This window comes from Parathielavia appendiculata (genome assembly GCF_033297405.1).
Source record: "Parathielavia appendiculata strain CBS 731.68 unplaced genomic scaffold N657scaffold_8, whole genome shotgun sequence".
Classification (NCBI taxonomy): Eukaryota; Fungi; Ascomycota; class Sordariomycetes; order Sordariales; family Chaetomiaceae; genus Parathielavia; species Parathielavia appendiculata.
The window spans coordinates 179,728-194,141 of NW_026944227.1; the positions used below are offsets into that span (position 1 = coordinate 179,728).

The window sequence follows — 14,414 nt, forward strand, 5'->3', positions numbered from 1 at the left end:
CACCATCACAACACTGAAGCAGGAACGGAGATTTTGCGCAAATGGCTCGGGATACAAGTTACAATTCGGTCATTGACAGAATACAGATATGAACGGCAGTATGTTACACAGATCGTTCGACACCTTTATACCATCTCTATACCCACTCCTTGGGATTTTGAAGCACTTCGACCAATCGCGCCTCCCTGCTTTTCGGCTCCGGCTCGTGCATGTACCTCCAGCTCGCCGTCAGGGGCAAGCTCATCAAAATGCTTTCTACCCTCGCCCCGGGCGTGTTCAGCCCGAACGCCGTCCCCCGGTCATGCACCAGGTTGAACTCGACGTACTTGCCCCTGCGGATCTGCTGCCACTCCTTCTCCTTCTCGGTAAACGACATGTCCTTGCGCTTGTTCACGATTGACACATACGTCGGCACAAATGACTCGAGGGCGTCCTGAACAAAGGCAAACAGGTTCTCCCTGTCCGACACTGACTCGTCGAGGTCGTCGAAGAAGATGCCGCCGATGCCGCGCGACTCGCCGCGATGTTTGTTGTAAAAGTACTGGTCGCACCACTTTTTGAACCTCGGATAGTAGTCTTTGTCATGCTTGTCGCACACCTCCTTGAGCGATTTGTGGAATTGTATAGCGTCCTCGTCGAAGAGGTAACACGGCGTCAGATCGCAGCCGCCGCCGAACCACCAGGCGCCCGGAGAGCCGTCTGGGTTGGCTGTTTCGAAGTATCTGTAGTTGAGATGCACCGTGGGCGCCATGGGGTTCTTGGGATGCACGATGAGGCTGATCCCGGCGGCGAAGAACTCTAGGCTGTCAGGTATGTTGCTCTCATCGGCAATATTCTTGTGGTTTGCGCGCATTTTCAAGATGGCCGGCTTCGGCAGGGTGCCGTAGACAACGCTGACACCGACGCCGGCCTTCTCAAATACCTTGCCGTCTTGCAGCACGCATGTGATGCCGCCCCCGCCCTCCTTGCGCTGCCACTCGTCCACCCGGAACTTGGTGCCGTCCACCTCTTCTAGCGCCCGCACGATGGCCCTTTGCTGCTCCTTGGCAAACTTCTCCATGCGAAGACGCATGGGCGAGAGTTCGGAGACGCCTTGCTCCGACTTTAGCTGCTGGTCACGCTCGGCGAGGGTCGGGATATCCAACTTGAGGGGTTCGTCGATGGCCTGGGCAGCGCAGCGCATTGTCAGCGGATCGGACAGGCCCGGGGGCTGCTGAGTTCCGACATGGTCAGAGCCTTACCATCTTGTAGGTCAAAGGCACCGCTACCAAAAGGCCGGCAACTGCCCAGCCGAGGTAGTTTAGTCGCGTGGAAGCTTCACTGGACGTTCCGGAACATGGGAAGCGTGACAATGCTCTCCGAGAGCTCCAATTGGCGTTGAGGAAGGGAAAGCCGCTGAATTGATTGCGAGACGTGCACTGCGCAAAGAGGCGGAAGGGTGGCCGCCGGGAGGCCATCGTGGCCGGTGCTTATGTACGGACACTACTTGGTGAGGACGGCCGAGCCGGTGGGACAATCAGATGATTCTCGGCGGAGACATAAGGCCACTTTCCCAATCCAGCAACCGGGAAGCCGGGACACACCGCCGGTGTCTCGTCCAGTACCTTCGATGTGGGCGCTTGACGGAGAGTCTTGCCTGGCTCGGCTGACTCTGCTGTCAAAAATCGGATGTTCCTCAAATCCAGCGCTTCGGGAACGACAAAAGCTGGGAACCGGGGTGCTTGCCCGAAAGTAAACTCCGGCATGGGGCGTGTCCAGGTCCCGCGACATCCGTCCGGCACAGCGGGGCACAAGCGGGGCATCACCCCCAAGGCCAACTCCGCTTTGTTTCAACTGAAACCCGAAAGAAGGCAAGAAGAAAAGAGAGGCCTGAATCAAACATCAAGTAAGGGAGAGAGGCAAGTCGGATATACGGAAGAAGCTCGCTACGGATAAGTGGTTATAAATTTTGAGCTGCTGGAGCAAGGCTCGGCATCGGTGCCTGGTACCTTCTACGATCGGTCAACAAAGCATGGCATGTGGTGCTCAAGAGTTCGGACCTCCCTTTTCCTGGCTCTGGTAACATGGCGATCGGAACTAAGATGGAGGAGCATAGGGTTGTGTGTAGGACTGGCTACATCACGGCGGCGTGCCCAGCATACATAAGGTAGAAGATTTGTACCGAGTAGAATCAGAGCCGGCAAAGGGGGCCCTGGAAGCGCCTGATACCAGCTGAGCAAACCAAAGGGAGCACCTGGTCTATGCGCGGCCCATGTGAACAGTGCGTCTGATTCACCCCAGGCTGCAACTGCGCTAAACCCATAGAAGCCAAGACTTTCCCCCCAGCAAGCATTCAGTCATCGGTCAGCCCCGCCTTCCGCTGTGCGCAAACGCCGGGGGCCCCGTTTATTATCGAGGCGGCAGCCACTACGCACCTCACACTGACGCCAACCTTCCTCGCCTTCATTCAACAACCACCACCCTCTCAATTCTCAAAAGGTACTCAACCCAACCGATTTCGCATCTGGCACCAGTGCCCATCGCTCTTGTTCCCCGCTGCAACCACAGCATTACTGACGTTCAACTCGCGCATTCGCAGACATCATTGCGAACTCCGCAGGGCAGTTACTAGGCTACCCATCGATTTGTCACCCCCCACAAACCATCAACATGCGCAGCAAGTTCAAGGACGAACACCCCTTCGAGAAGCGCAAGGCTGAGGCTGAGCGCATCCGCCAGAAGTACTCTGACCGCATTCCAGTATGTTGCTCCTCAGTTTGGGCGGTCAAGCAGCTCGCCCGACAATTGTCGGTGTTTGGCGACATCCGTTTGCCCTATCCGATCACCCGTTATCATCAATATATCGCAAAGCGCTAACTCTTCTCCTTCAGGTCATCTGCGAAAAGGTTGAGAAGAGCGATATCGCTACGATCGACAAGAAAAAGTACCTTGTCCCTGCAGACCTTACGGTCGGCCAGTTCGTCTACGTGATCCGGAAGCGGATCAAGCTCTCCCCGGAGAAAGCCATCTTCATTTTTGTCGATGAGGTCCTGCCGCCGACCGCTGCCCTCATGAGCAGCATCTATGAGGAGCACAAGGATGAGGATGGGTGAGTTTGTCTCTCTGTGCAGCTCCTCATGCGGCCTTGTTCGCAGCTTGCAGCCTATGCTAACACCCGGCAAACAGGTTCCTCTACATCACCTACTCGGGCGAAAACACCTTTGGCAATATCGAGACCGCCTGAGCCTCAAACCCACAGCAACCTCATGCTTGCCTTTTTTGGAGACGATTCACGTCTTGCCTTTTCTTAGATGCGTTCACGGCGTTTTCGGGTATCGATTTGGGATCGCTCGGAAGGGACGACGGATTACTGGGGCAAGGACGCGCTTGATGTATCATGCACTGCATTATTTGCTGGGTTCCTTTTCAATCGTTTCTGGGCTTGGGAACAGAGGCATGAGTTTAAGGGATCGTCTGGCACCAAGCTCGACATCGATGGATGGGTCAAGGACGACTTAGGACGTTGGGCTTGGCCTACGAGTAACAACTGCTTCAAGGCGACCTATTCCCCACACATGTCATTGCTGTGAGCCAGAGACATGCCGCGAGCCAAGCTTTCTCTTCATATGAGCTGTCCCGTTTCCGGTTCGTTGAAGCCAAGGACAAAACAGCTGCTGCAATGACCACTCTGCCTGCCTGTCTCTCGCCGAGAGTGGAGTGTGCTTCAAACCCATTCTACACCGATCATGTTCACGGCTCCTGCGATGGACAAAAGCAGGAGCCGAGTTCTGCGGGCAGTGTCACTAGGCAATACACCCTATCGTTCATACTCTCAAACAAGGTGTTCTGTTCTATGGGGAGGCTGTGGCTTAGGTACCTTAGGTATCCTCCATATCTCTCTGCAAGATAGAACGATACCATCTCGGCTTGTGAGTCTTTGATCTGGCTGCTGTTTCCCGTTCCCCTGGCGAAGACAGAAGTCTCAAGGAGATATCTGATTCCTCTAAAAATGGTATTCAAAGTTGTCAAATTTAGCGCCGAGTACCCGAACATATTCACTCAACAATACAAGCGACCGTCACATTTCACCAAGACTTCGACATATTAAATGTCAATAGAATGCTTCGGAGGGCGAATAACAGCCGATCGAGACCTCGAACACCTTCAATACACCAAGCTACCACCAAGTGTCGTCATGATAGGTGAAAGCAGGTAGATTGAGGGTACAGAAATAATGGGAGAGAAAAGACGGAGGAACGAAAGGCAAGGAAGAATGCACGAAGAACGAAGAAAACGCTGGTTTTCAAAGAAACGGCAACACGATGCCTTCACTCAGCCAATCCCCTCCTCGCAGTCTCCTTCAAGCTCCTAACAGAACACCTCAACAAACGATAGCTCCGGTAATACAAGCCCAAGTCCCCTGCTTCACCGAGTTCCAATATGTCATCGCTGTCCGTCCATTATCCTCACCATCCCTTGACATACAATCCATGCCCCATCCGTCATTGACTCATCCGAGGTATCCGTAGCACATGGGCTTTACTCGGCCCCCTTTCTCCGCCCATGTTATGCACCCAAAGGTCCAACCGCCATCAACACCAGCAAACAGACTGTACAGAGTCCGGGAAGGGAAAGGAGAAGAGAAACATTGTATGAGTCCCAGTGACCAAAAGTATGGGCTGTTATCTTCCGCCAAGTCATCCGAATTACTGTCAGGGGGTTGGTGACTGTGAACTATAACCACGATTCTTCAAGAACACCACGGATGTCTTCCCAGTCAACGGTGGGTTAATACATGAATTCACTTGATCCGAGCACCAGTAACAGACAAAGTCAAAAGGATCACGGGTAAGTTCAAAGATATCAAAACTTGGGGAGGAGGAGGAACATCAGCTTAGCCGCCAGCATACCATACAGAGCAAAACAGAGAAACCTAACCAAACTACTCCCATTTTTCTCAACAAGCGTATGGAATATGCGTGATACCGGGTTGGGTGCGTGTGACAGTAGTAGGGGTATATGCAGGGTCCAATTCCCGAATCAATACAGAAACATAAAAGCAAAAGCAAGACAAAGTCTCCTTCACCGGACCTCCCTCCCAAAACCATGAGCAACAACAACCACAAAAACAACGAGAATTCATACCAAGAAAAGGGGGAAACCATATGAACACAACGCAGATCCGAGCCAAGTTTCTCCAATGCCAGGTAAAATACTTTGTGGATAGATAGATAGATAATCAAGGGGATGTCGTTCTAACCCTTTCCCTCCTGCCTCCCGCACCCCACGCCCCAAGAAAACAATGTATTGCACAATCCGACCAGTCCCAGAAATGTGTATGCCCGCCTTGCCCAACAAGCGGCCGTTGATGAAGATCCCCAAAACAGAACCTGACGCCGAGAACAACATCGTCACAAAAAGGAGTAGGAGTACGCCTAAGGCGTATAGAATACCAGAGTTCCTCGGAGGAGAAAAAGCCATGAAAGGGGTTCGTTCACCCATTGAGGCAGATCCTGACGGAAAACCAAAAATGAGCAGCAGCTTAGCACATCTTCCCCAAGTCTTGGAGAGAAACTTTCAGACGAAGAACCAGATTGTTCGCCTCTGCATTATACTGGGTTGATGGGTGCTAATTTCCCCCAGTCTTGAGACGTTTCGGCATCCGGGGCGTAGGCGGCTGTTTCCCCTTGATCTGGGTTCCATTCAGCTGCGGCGTACCCATGGGCGCTTGGGGCGTCGGCGCCGAAGCCGCCCCGGGCGTATTGTTGTTGTCCTCTTCCGTCTTGACGGCCGACGCTCTCCTCCTCTTGTTGTTGCTGTTCTGCGCCGGCGACGTGTTGGCGCTCGGCCCGCTCGAGTTGGTGCCCTGCTGGCTCGCCTGCAGCTGCATCACGGGCGCCGCCATCTGGCCCGGGACCGGGCTGCCGACGACGTGCGGCGATCCCGGCAACATCGAGTTGGGCATGGCGGGGCTGGCGCCGACTTGGAACTGGCCGAATCCGGGGGTCCTGGGGCCTCCTGCCTGCGGCATTGGCTGGCCGTTCATGCCCTGAGATGCGGCGTTGATCTGGTTGACGTACTGATCGAGCGCGGCGTAAGGCGCCAGTCCAGGGTGGGCATGGTAATAATTGAAGAGTGGGTTCATTTGGCCCATGATCTCAACCATCTACCGGCGCGTTAGTGCTGCGTTCGTAGTACATAGCCCAGAAAGACAGGAACATACCTCAAGGAACTGATACACAGCCTCGGTGATCCCCATGGTGCTCTTTACGAAAGAGTGGGGTAGTTCGAGATCTGGCGGAGCACCGGCAGGAACCTTGGCTGGCTTGGGCTTGCTCTTCTTGCTTATCTCCGGCGACTGTTTGGGATCCTGCTGATTGAGAGCACGCCACTCCTTGACCCAATTGTGCGCCGGCCTGGCAGCCTGTATTACGAGTTGTCTCGAGATGTACTCCTCATGGTGTGTTGTCTCAAACTCGAAGATATCGAACTTCTGGTCATGGTCAAAGTGGACACGGAGGCAACCTTGCGCAACGAGCTGTTCCAGCCTGTCAATGTGGTTCACGCCAGTTGATCCCACGAGCGTAAACTTACATGTGAGCCGCCCTCGAACCAATAGACCAAGCTCGCCTGGTCGTTTATGACCATGTGGCAATCGTTGGGCATAGTCTTCTCTGTCGTGCCCTTGTTCATAATCAACTGCATCGTCTTGACGCCGCTGTCGAAATGCGTATGGAAATACCGGGCGATGGCGGGATACGCAATCTCGTAATGCTTCTGCTGGTTCTGTTCGTCGTTCTCCTTGATAAGGATGGCATGCTTCAATACACCCTTCTGCGAGAAGAACTGCCTGACGAAGTTGTTCCAATAGTCTAGGTCATCCCTGCCTCTTGATCCCTATATCAAGATCGAGTCAGATGCTATGGGTAAGATACGCTCAGTAGGGACAGGCCAACATACCGGAAACCCACTCAGGTGCTCGTTGAACTGCATCAACCTGAGCAGGTACATGCCCTTCAGCTCCCGCCTCTGCTGCATCAGGCTCTGCTGGGCTAGTGCGAAGCCTGCGGCGTGGGCTTGTTGCTGTTGCTGTTGCTGTTGCGCTTGCGCATGTAGTTGCGCGACCAACTGAGCCTGATTCTGTGCTTGGGTAGTCTGCGGGGTCTGAGGCGGCGCCTGGGGCTGCTGTTGGGTATTCGGTTGCGGCGTCTGCCCCGGGGGAGGCCCCTGAGTCGGCGCTGGCCCGTTCGCGCCTGGCCCCCCAGGGTGCCCGGGTTGCGGGCCCTGCGGTTGCGCTTGCTGTGGCTGACCTGGTGGAGGCTGCGGCTGCTGGGGTTGTGGCTGCTGAGCCTGCCCCGGCCCTTGTTGCTGGGCCTGAGCGGCTTGAGCTGCCTGCTGAGCTGCTTGTTGATGAGCCTGCTGGGACTGCTGGGCCTGCTGAGCTTGCTGCGCTTGTTGTTGGGCTTGAAGAGCGGCCATCTGTGCCTGCTGCAGGTTGATATGTGGCGGGTTCATAGGGTGTTGGTTCGGGTTGCCTGCTTGCTGGCCCATTTGTATTTGCTGCTGTTGTTGAAGAGCGATATGCTGCGCCATCATGTGTGTCTACAAGATGCCTGTTAGCGCAACGTTTATGAGCGTAACCTACGCATCTTGGCGCGGATCACGAGGCTCGACACAGTCGGCTGAGGGTGTCTTACGTTCATCGGCTGACCCTGCTGCTGATGAGCGATCTGTGCAGGCTGGAGATGAAGCGGGGAAGATACCGGCATCGCTCTTCTCAGCGCCGCCATATGAACAGCCTGTTGAGGGTTCATCTGGCCAATGGGCACACCCATCTGTCCGTTTCCCACGCCTCCTATGTTCTGGTACATATTGTGCTGCGCCATCAGGGCCTGCCTCGCCTGCTGCTGGTGCTGCAAAACCTGCAGCCTGTGTTGCTGTTGCATTTGCTGCTGAAGTGCCGGGTTATTGCTATCTGAACAAAACGGTTAGCTCGTAGCACGTGGTGTAGGGAATCAAGGAACATACACATCTGGGCCATCTGGGGATGGTGGAACATTTGGGCCTGTGCCGGGCTCAAGTGTTGCATCGCATGCGCGTTCGGGTTCCCTGGCGGCACGCCTCCCATGAGAGTCGCAGCACTGATCTGAGGGCTCGGCCCTGACACCCCCATGTGTCCAACCAGCTGGTGCGGTATGCCGCCCGGAGTCGCGCCGGGTTGGCTTGGAGTGTGCGCCATACCCGGAGCCATGGGATGCCCCGGTGGTGCACCCGGGTGTTGCTGCATCCCGCCGGGATGCGGCGAAAAGCCTGGCCCCATACTAGCCATCATCTCCGGGGCTGTCAACTATCCACCTGGTGGATATCGACTTGAGATCCTCCGCGTTATCGCATGCGAAGCTGGGATAGGACCGAATCAGCTGTAGATATGCTGCTGACGGTCCGTCGGGAGTATGAGATCGCGCAGACCAGAGATGCTGTCGCGTAGCCGTCAACGAGCGTCGGATGACCACAAGCTAGGCAAGTGCTGAACGGACGATTGCGACGACTAGTAAGGCGCAGAGTGTTGGCAGGTGTCGCGGGTAGAGGCGAGGATGGCCGGGTCGCGGGTGTACGTGGTGCGACGGCTCCCCAACTGGCGAGTGCGGACGGAAATGGCGGCAGCAGGAAGGATGCAAAAAAGAGTGATGCGCGATGCGATTATGCGACCGTGCAGTTCGGAAAGACGTTGGGCGGAGGTTTGGGCGAGATCGACGGCTCCAGCAACGACGTGTCGCGGTGGCAGGTGGACTGTGGAGTTTTGGCTGACGGGGGGTTGGGATTGGCAAGATTAAGGTGAGGCAGGTAGGGAACCAAGAGTGCGAGCAACTGGGTTCCGGGCGGTTTGCACGATCAAAAATTTGGAGGGCCCCCAACGCCGCCGGCAGAACACCAAAAACCTTAAAACTGCGGCGCCCCGTTGTGGCTTGCACAACCCGTCGACCCTTATACGACAGATGGGTTTTTGGAAAGGAACAAAAAATGTAATGGAGAATAATTGATGGACTCGAGGATGCTCTGCGTTCTTGTCCTCACATTTCTGACATGTCAGAGCTGCAGGGCATGACGAGAGATGGGGATCAGGGGACTGCGAGTGAGGTGTCGGGCGGTTGCAACTTGGCTTGGCGGGAGACGGGGGAATTGGGGAGGTCTCATGACTGATGGGGGAGACTGCGCAGAGTTAATAAGATTCGGACGTGTTCCTGCAGTCCGTGCCACCCCAGGGTCTAAATATCCTTCCTAAGGTCTACTTCATATTTATCGGCAAAAATATCAAGAGGCTGCCATACCTACCGTGAATTCTCTCGGAATGCCGTGAAACTTTCCAGGACGCAATGATGGTGGTCAACAAGCAGCATTGCAAGAAGCCCACGCTCTTCTACTGGAATTAGGAGATCTCTCTCAAGCAACGGGCCATCCCGCTCTCATCGGGGTTGAGGCGGCCATCATTGGTAATTGTCACTGGAAATGCCCCACTTCACCTCTGACACAGTCAATTTCGTACTTCCCACTCTTCTGTATCTGCATGTGAGAAGTCACGTGGACACGCATCTCATTTTTCTTATCGCTCTCCGACTACTGGGTATTTGAGCAACGCGGCACCAAAACTTCAACAGAATTCTTCCTCTTCCATTCACCACTTCACAACCGCTCCACCGACACTCGCTCGGATCGCAGCAAAGCGTGGCCGCTGGATTCAGAAAGCCAGCGTCGGTGTTAAACTTTTTGCTCTCGTCCTGAGCATTTCTCAAGTTCTGGCGAGCGAGTCGAACGTGGATTGTTCGTCGAAGGTCGCTTCAGCTTGAGCTCAGCTGAGCAGCGAGAAGCAACACCACTGCAACTGCAAGACGAAAGGTAAGCCAGCTCCCCTTCCTCTGCTCAGTTCCCTGCACATCGCTCCTCGCGCCGTTGAATGATGACAACGTAAGAATCATGTCTTCTTTTCCCAACTGAATCGACCATGAACGAAGATCAGTCTGTCTCGGGCTTCCCTCCTCCGGGAGGAGTCTGTTACTTGCCAGTATATTTGTCTGACACGGCCGACGAGCATCCTCGTTTCTTTTGTGCTTGGTGGAGCTCAGTCGATTCGTTGATTGAAAAGTCAGTCGCTGACCCGGCAACAGTGGAATCTTCTAGAGCAGTTCTGCTAGAACATAAATATCTGCTCGATCCCTCCTGGGACGTCTTCAATCCTTTGTCGACTCTTGCTAACACAACAGCAAGCTATCAACCTTCGCATACAAGGTCAGTCGGCCAAATTTTTTTTTTTCTTCCTCAACCTCTACATGATGAAAATTTTCCCTACATTCGCAGTTTCCACTCGAGTCCCCACCAGAGCCTTTCTCGGGGACAGATGAGGGCGAATCCTTCCTTGGATGTCTGATTTCAGGAGCAACTCACAATCATCTTGAGCATTGATTGGGAGAAACCAGCGGCTAACATGCTGGAGTTAGGTGTTTATCGTTCCATGGACGAGCCGTCACATAGTGTAGCACAATTTAGAACTTACATCTCCAGCTTCTATCTCTGACTGTCTTGAATGACTTTGGAGCTGCCTGTTGTGCCAGCCATGTGTGATGACCTGCTCCAAGCTTCTCTCTGGCCCGCTTCAGAATACGACCAAATCCACCCGTTTTGTACGTTCAACCACCCTACTTGTAATGGTTGCTCTAAGACGGTGGTTCAACACACCTTGTTTTCTTCGGTCGCATCAGGCCTCTTTGATGGCTTTCAAGCACGGCAAACACGATCGCCGCGATGAAGTGTGTATTTGATGGTCATTTGGTGCAGAACAGATCTCACATGTGATGTCGGAGAGCGAGATGCTCACAGACACTGGCAGTTTGTACTTGGCATTGCACTAGCGAATCCCAGCGATCATCGTCAGCTACTAGTACACCACATACCCGCTGAAGATCCAAAACGCCATGGGTTTCCCTGTCCTGTTCCCTTTGCTCTATGCCTCCCCCAAAAGATAACGTAGTTCCCTACAGCACAGGAGAAGCTCCCCGTCACCATCCCGTCATCATCATCATCATACAGACAGAGTCAAGCCACAAACCTCCATTCTCCAAAAACACCGCCAATCCCAGCCCCCGAGAAACTAAGAGAAGACCACTTGTTACCCCATAACCGATCCCAACGAACCCGCTGGCAGATCCGCCGCACCACCACCAGCAGGAGTAGCACCAGCACCAGCAGCAACACCACCCCGCTTCATCGCGCGCCCGCCGACCATCCCCCGCCTATTCCTCCCCGTCCTGCCGCGGCCCAGCCAATTGAGCTTGAGCAGCTTATTCAGCTCCTCGACCTTTTTATTATTCCCCTCCTCTTCATCGTCTCGCCCGCCAGGCGTCACGCCCACCGACGCCAGCACGCTCATGCACTGCAGCATGCGCCCCACCATCTCGGTGACCTGTTTCGAGTCCTCGACGTTTTGCTCGCGGAAACTGCTGCTGCTGTTGTTGTTGTTGCTGGTCCCACCGGCTGTGGTAGTGTAATAGCCCCCCGGCGCGCTTTGATTGCTCAGGGTTGTGGTGAGATTGTTGGGTCGCCCGTGGGCGACGCCGTCGCTTCCGAACGAGACGTTGCTGATGGCGCGGCTACGATTGCCGCTTCCTGAGCTATCGCCGAAGAGCGTGCTGCCCGTGCTCGTGTAGCTGGCGACGGAGGGGTCGAGGGAGGTGGCGGTGTTGGGGCGGTACTGGTTGAGGGCGGTAGGTAGGCTCGTCGAGGCGTAAGGTCCTTCAGAGGGAAAGGAGTTGGAGAGTTGCTGGTTGATGCTCTGGTTGTGGTAGCCTGGTGATGGGATCGGGAGCGGCGGGGAGGCCAAGGCCATGGACGCGAGGGATTGGGGGAGAAATTCGAGCGAGAGGCGGGAGAACATGGCTTTGAGGGTGTCGTAGCGCGGGAGGATGACGATGTCGCGGAAGGCGAGGAGCACGAAGCGACGGACGTCGAGGATTGAGGAAGCTGGGGTCACGCCGACGCTCTGGCTGCGGGCTGGTTTTTGAGTGGCAGAGGAAGAGTCGGCTGTTGCAGGGATGCCGCCCCAGAAGTCGCGGGCTTGCTCGGGGGCCATGAGGGGCCCGTGACCTGCGAATTCGAGATCCAAAGGCAGTAACACAGCCTGCATGAACGGCAGGATGCTCGTGAACGTGAAGATCCACAGCTCGACAAGCGATGGGACCAGCTTGTCCTCGGGAGTTTTTCGGAGCGTCTGGTCGAGACTGGAGAAACCCGTCGACAGGAGCTCTCTCAGGTCGTCGACAATGATATTTGGACTGCGGCGGGCCAAGCAGTATTGGATATGCATCGTAACCACGCGGTTAAGATCCTCCACCGGCAACCTGAGGTCTTCCGCCTCAAAAACTACGAGCAACTTGGCCTTGAGAAACGGCCAGGCATCGTCGTGGGTCATATTGTTCAGGCCGTACTTGTGACCGTCGAATGGCTCGTTGAGGTAGAGTGTGGACGCCAATGTGCCAGATGCCGAAGCAACGCTGCTTGACCCAGGCCACTCGCTGCCGACGCCCGAACTAGAAGCGTCGTCAAGCGACTTCTCCTCTTTTCTCTTGTCTCGTAAAGCTCGCCCTCCATGACGCAGGTCTAGAGCAGATTTGAAGCTCGTGCTGTTCGGACCGGGGCTCTGTGGCAAGCTAAAACTGTAGAGACTACTGGGGGCGCTCGGGTCTGTCGGCCTAGAATTGCTCATTGCCGAGGAGAGCGGCAGATGGTAGTCATCTTTGAGTTTGTGTTTCTGACGAGACAGGAAGTGATGTTTCTTCTCCTTCTCCTTCTCCTTTTCTACCGGCATATCGGCTGGTCGGATTGTTGCCGCAGAGGAATTCGGCAGGCTGTAGAACGACTGAGCGCCAGAGTCCAAGCTGGTAGTGCTGAAGTTGCCCCGTTGCAGGTTTGCGAAGGCATGCCCAACCTTCCCGGGACTGGGCAGTGGCTTCTCCTTTGCCTCACCCTTGCTGCCGCCAATCTTTACTTGGCGCGAGAAGAGCTTCACCTTTGACTTCTCCGGCTTGAGAGGCTTCTCGGACGCTGGGGGAGGCGGCGGCGGCGGCGGCGGCGGCTGAGGAGCCAGCTGCGTAGGTATCCCGGGAGATATCTGCCCTGACCTCGGAAAGACGAGATTGGCAGCGGCCGCGGCAGCAAGAGTGTGGTTGCCTGGAAGCCCATTGTGATAGGTCTGGCTCCCAAAGGCGTTATCTCGAGGCAGGCTCGCTTCGGTCAAGCTTAGCATCGGGGGCTGTATATTCATGGACCCGCCACTCGCACGCTTGATCGGTTGTTGCTCATCCGCTCCTTGTATCGGCGCTGTCTGTGATCGTTGCCGTGCGTGTTGTGCTTGTTGCGCCGCCTGCTGTTGCTGGTTCTGATGCTGCATCACGGCTGCCTGAGCGGCGATCTGACTGGCAGACATGTCTCGGTGCGGCGCCGGGCTGGGTTTTGGGGAGGAGGTGGCCATTGAGATGTGCGAGAGGTTGGACGTGCTAGTAGACGGCAAGGTGGGCTCGAAGAGTCCGGCGTTCTGCGAGTGTTTGCGCGAATGGCTGACCGCCCGGTTCGAGAAGGAGGGCGTGACGGGGGACGGGGTCGCCGACGGCAAGGTCAAAGGCAAAGGGCCGTTGCGCGGAAGAGCGTCGCTGGGTGAGTGCGTGCCCGCGACAGAACGGGCAGCGGATACGGCGGTCGATATGGTCGGACGCGAGAAGTTCTGTAGATTTGTGGTGCTGCTGTTGGCGCCGGAAGTGAAGCTGGCGTAGATGGGCGTTGGAGAAGCCGTAGGGGGTTGGCCCTGCTGGTTGCGTGTCTTGTTGACGTTCAATGGCGCCGGCTCGTCGCTCGACAGCGAGTCCTGGCGAGTCTGCCTGGTGCGCGAGACATCCGTCGCGCTTGCCGAGTTGCTTGCTGGCAGGGGCGAGAAGCTCCCTGGAGCCCTCGGCGTTGGTCTTGCTGGTTGCATGGCGAGACCTTATCCCTGGATGGAAAGGGTGAGAGAGTGCATCACATCCTGGCTTAACTGAGGCTCGGTATTTGCGACGAGCAGGGAATTGAGGCTTTGCTCAACAGGACATGCTGCGGATATGATGCGGTTCTCGTTTCGTCAGGCTCGCTAGGCGGTACTAGCCCGCTCTTGGGTAAAGTGTTCAGGTTTAGGTAGATACTGTTTCCTCATCAGCGTTGGTAACAAGACGGGAAGAATCTAACGGATGTATGGACGTCAAACTTAAATCGCACCCCTGCTGCAATTATAGTGACGGAACGCCACTGTTTGACCCGGCGACGGTCAAGCAGGGGACTCGAGGTGGGGCAACACCAACCCCGCAGCGCTCCAGATTTCATGGTGGGTACTCCCTGAAGAAGAAACCACCACGACAAAA

The 14,414-nt window shown here is 55.5% G+C and overlaps 4 protein-coding genes across 4 annotated transcripts; 1 reads left to right on the forward strand and 3 right to left on the reverse strand.

Moving 5' to 3' along the window:
• Positions 1–136: 136 nt before the first annotated feature.
• Positions 137–1,457, reverse strand: N657DRAFT_574839 (Coproporphyrinogen III oxidase-like protein; the record flags this gene model as incomplete). Its single annotated transcript, XM_062789057.1, has 2 exons — positions 137–1,165; positions 1,242–1,457. 2 exons carry the CDS (start codon positions 1,455–1,457, stop codon positions 137–139), a joined length of 1,245 nt encoding a protein of 414 aa, XP_062646347.1.
• A 967-nt stretch (positions 1,458–2,424) lies between these two features.
• Positions 2,425–3,476, forward strand: N657DRAFT_468141 (light chain 3). The gene is made up of 4 exons (XM_062787521.1): positions 2,425–2,478; positions 2,612–2,739; positions 2,871–3,088; positions 3,166–3,476. Exons 2-4 carry the CDS (start codon positions 2,650–2,652, stop codon positions 3,221–3,223), a joined length of 366 nt encoding a protein of 121 aa, XP_062646348.1. The 5' UTR covers positions 2,425–2,478; positions 2,612–2,649; the 3' UTR covers positions 3,224–3,476.
• A 2,132-nt stretch (positions 3,477–5,608) lies between these two features.
• On the reverse strand, positions 5,609–8,230 carry N657DRAFT_681582 (uncharacterized protein; the record flags this gene model as incomplete). The annotated part of the gene is made up of 6 exons (XM_062796401.1): positions 5,609–6,145; positions 6,203–6,517; positions 6,574–6,876; positions 6,940–7,581; positions 7,677–7,954; positions 8,008–8,230. 6 exons carry the CDS (start codon positions 8,228–8,230, stop codon positions 5,609–5,611), a joined length of 2,298 nt encoding a protein of 765 aa, XP_062646349.1.
• A 2,612-nt stretch (positions 8,231–10,842) lies between these two features.
• On the reverse strand, positions 10,843–14,236 carry N657DRAFT_646284 (HbrB-like protein). Its single transcript, XM_062793094.1, has one exon. The coding sequence runs from the start codon at positions 13,994–13,996 to the stop codon at positions 11,141–11,143; it is 2,856 nt and encodes a 951-aa protein (XP_062646350.1). The 5' UTR covers positions 13,997–14,236; the 3' UTR covers positions 10,843–11,140.
• Positions 14,237–14,414: the final 178 nt, after the last annotated feature.

Bases quoted from the DNA above. Each gene is read 5' to 3' on its own strand.
- N657DRAFT_468141 (XM_062787521.1), top strand. From the start codon at position 2,650: ATGCGCAGCAAGTTCAAGGACGAACACCCCTTCGAGAAGCGCAAGGCT. The intron at 2,740-2,870 runs GTATGTTGCTCC...CTTCTCCTTCAG, and splicing joins AGTACTCTGACCGCATTCCA to GTCATCTGCGAAAAGGTTGA. The intron at 3,089-3,165 runs GTGAGTTTGTCT...CCCGGCAAACAG, and splicing joins GAGCACAAGGATGAGGATGG to GTTCCTCTACATCACCTACT.
- N657DRAFT_646284 (XM_062793094.1), bottom strand. From the start codon at position 13,996: ATGCAACCAGCAAGACCAACGCCGAGGGCTCCAGGGAGCTTCTCGCCC.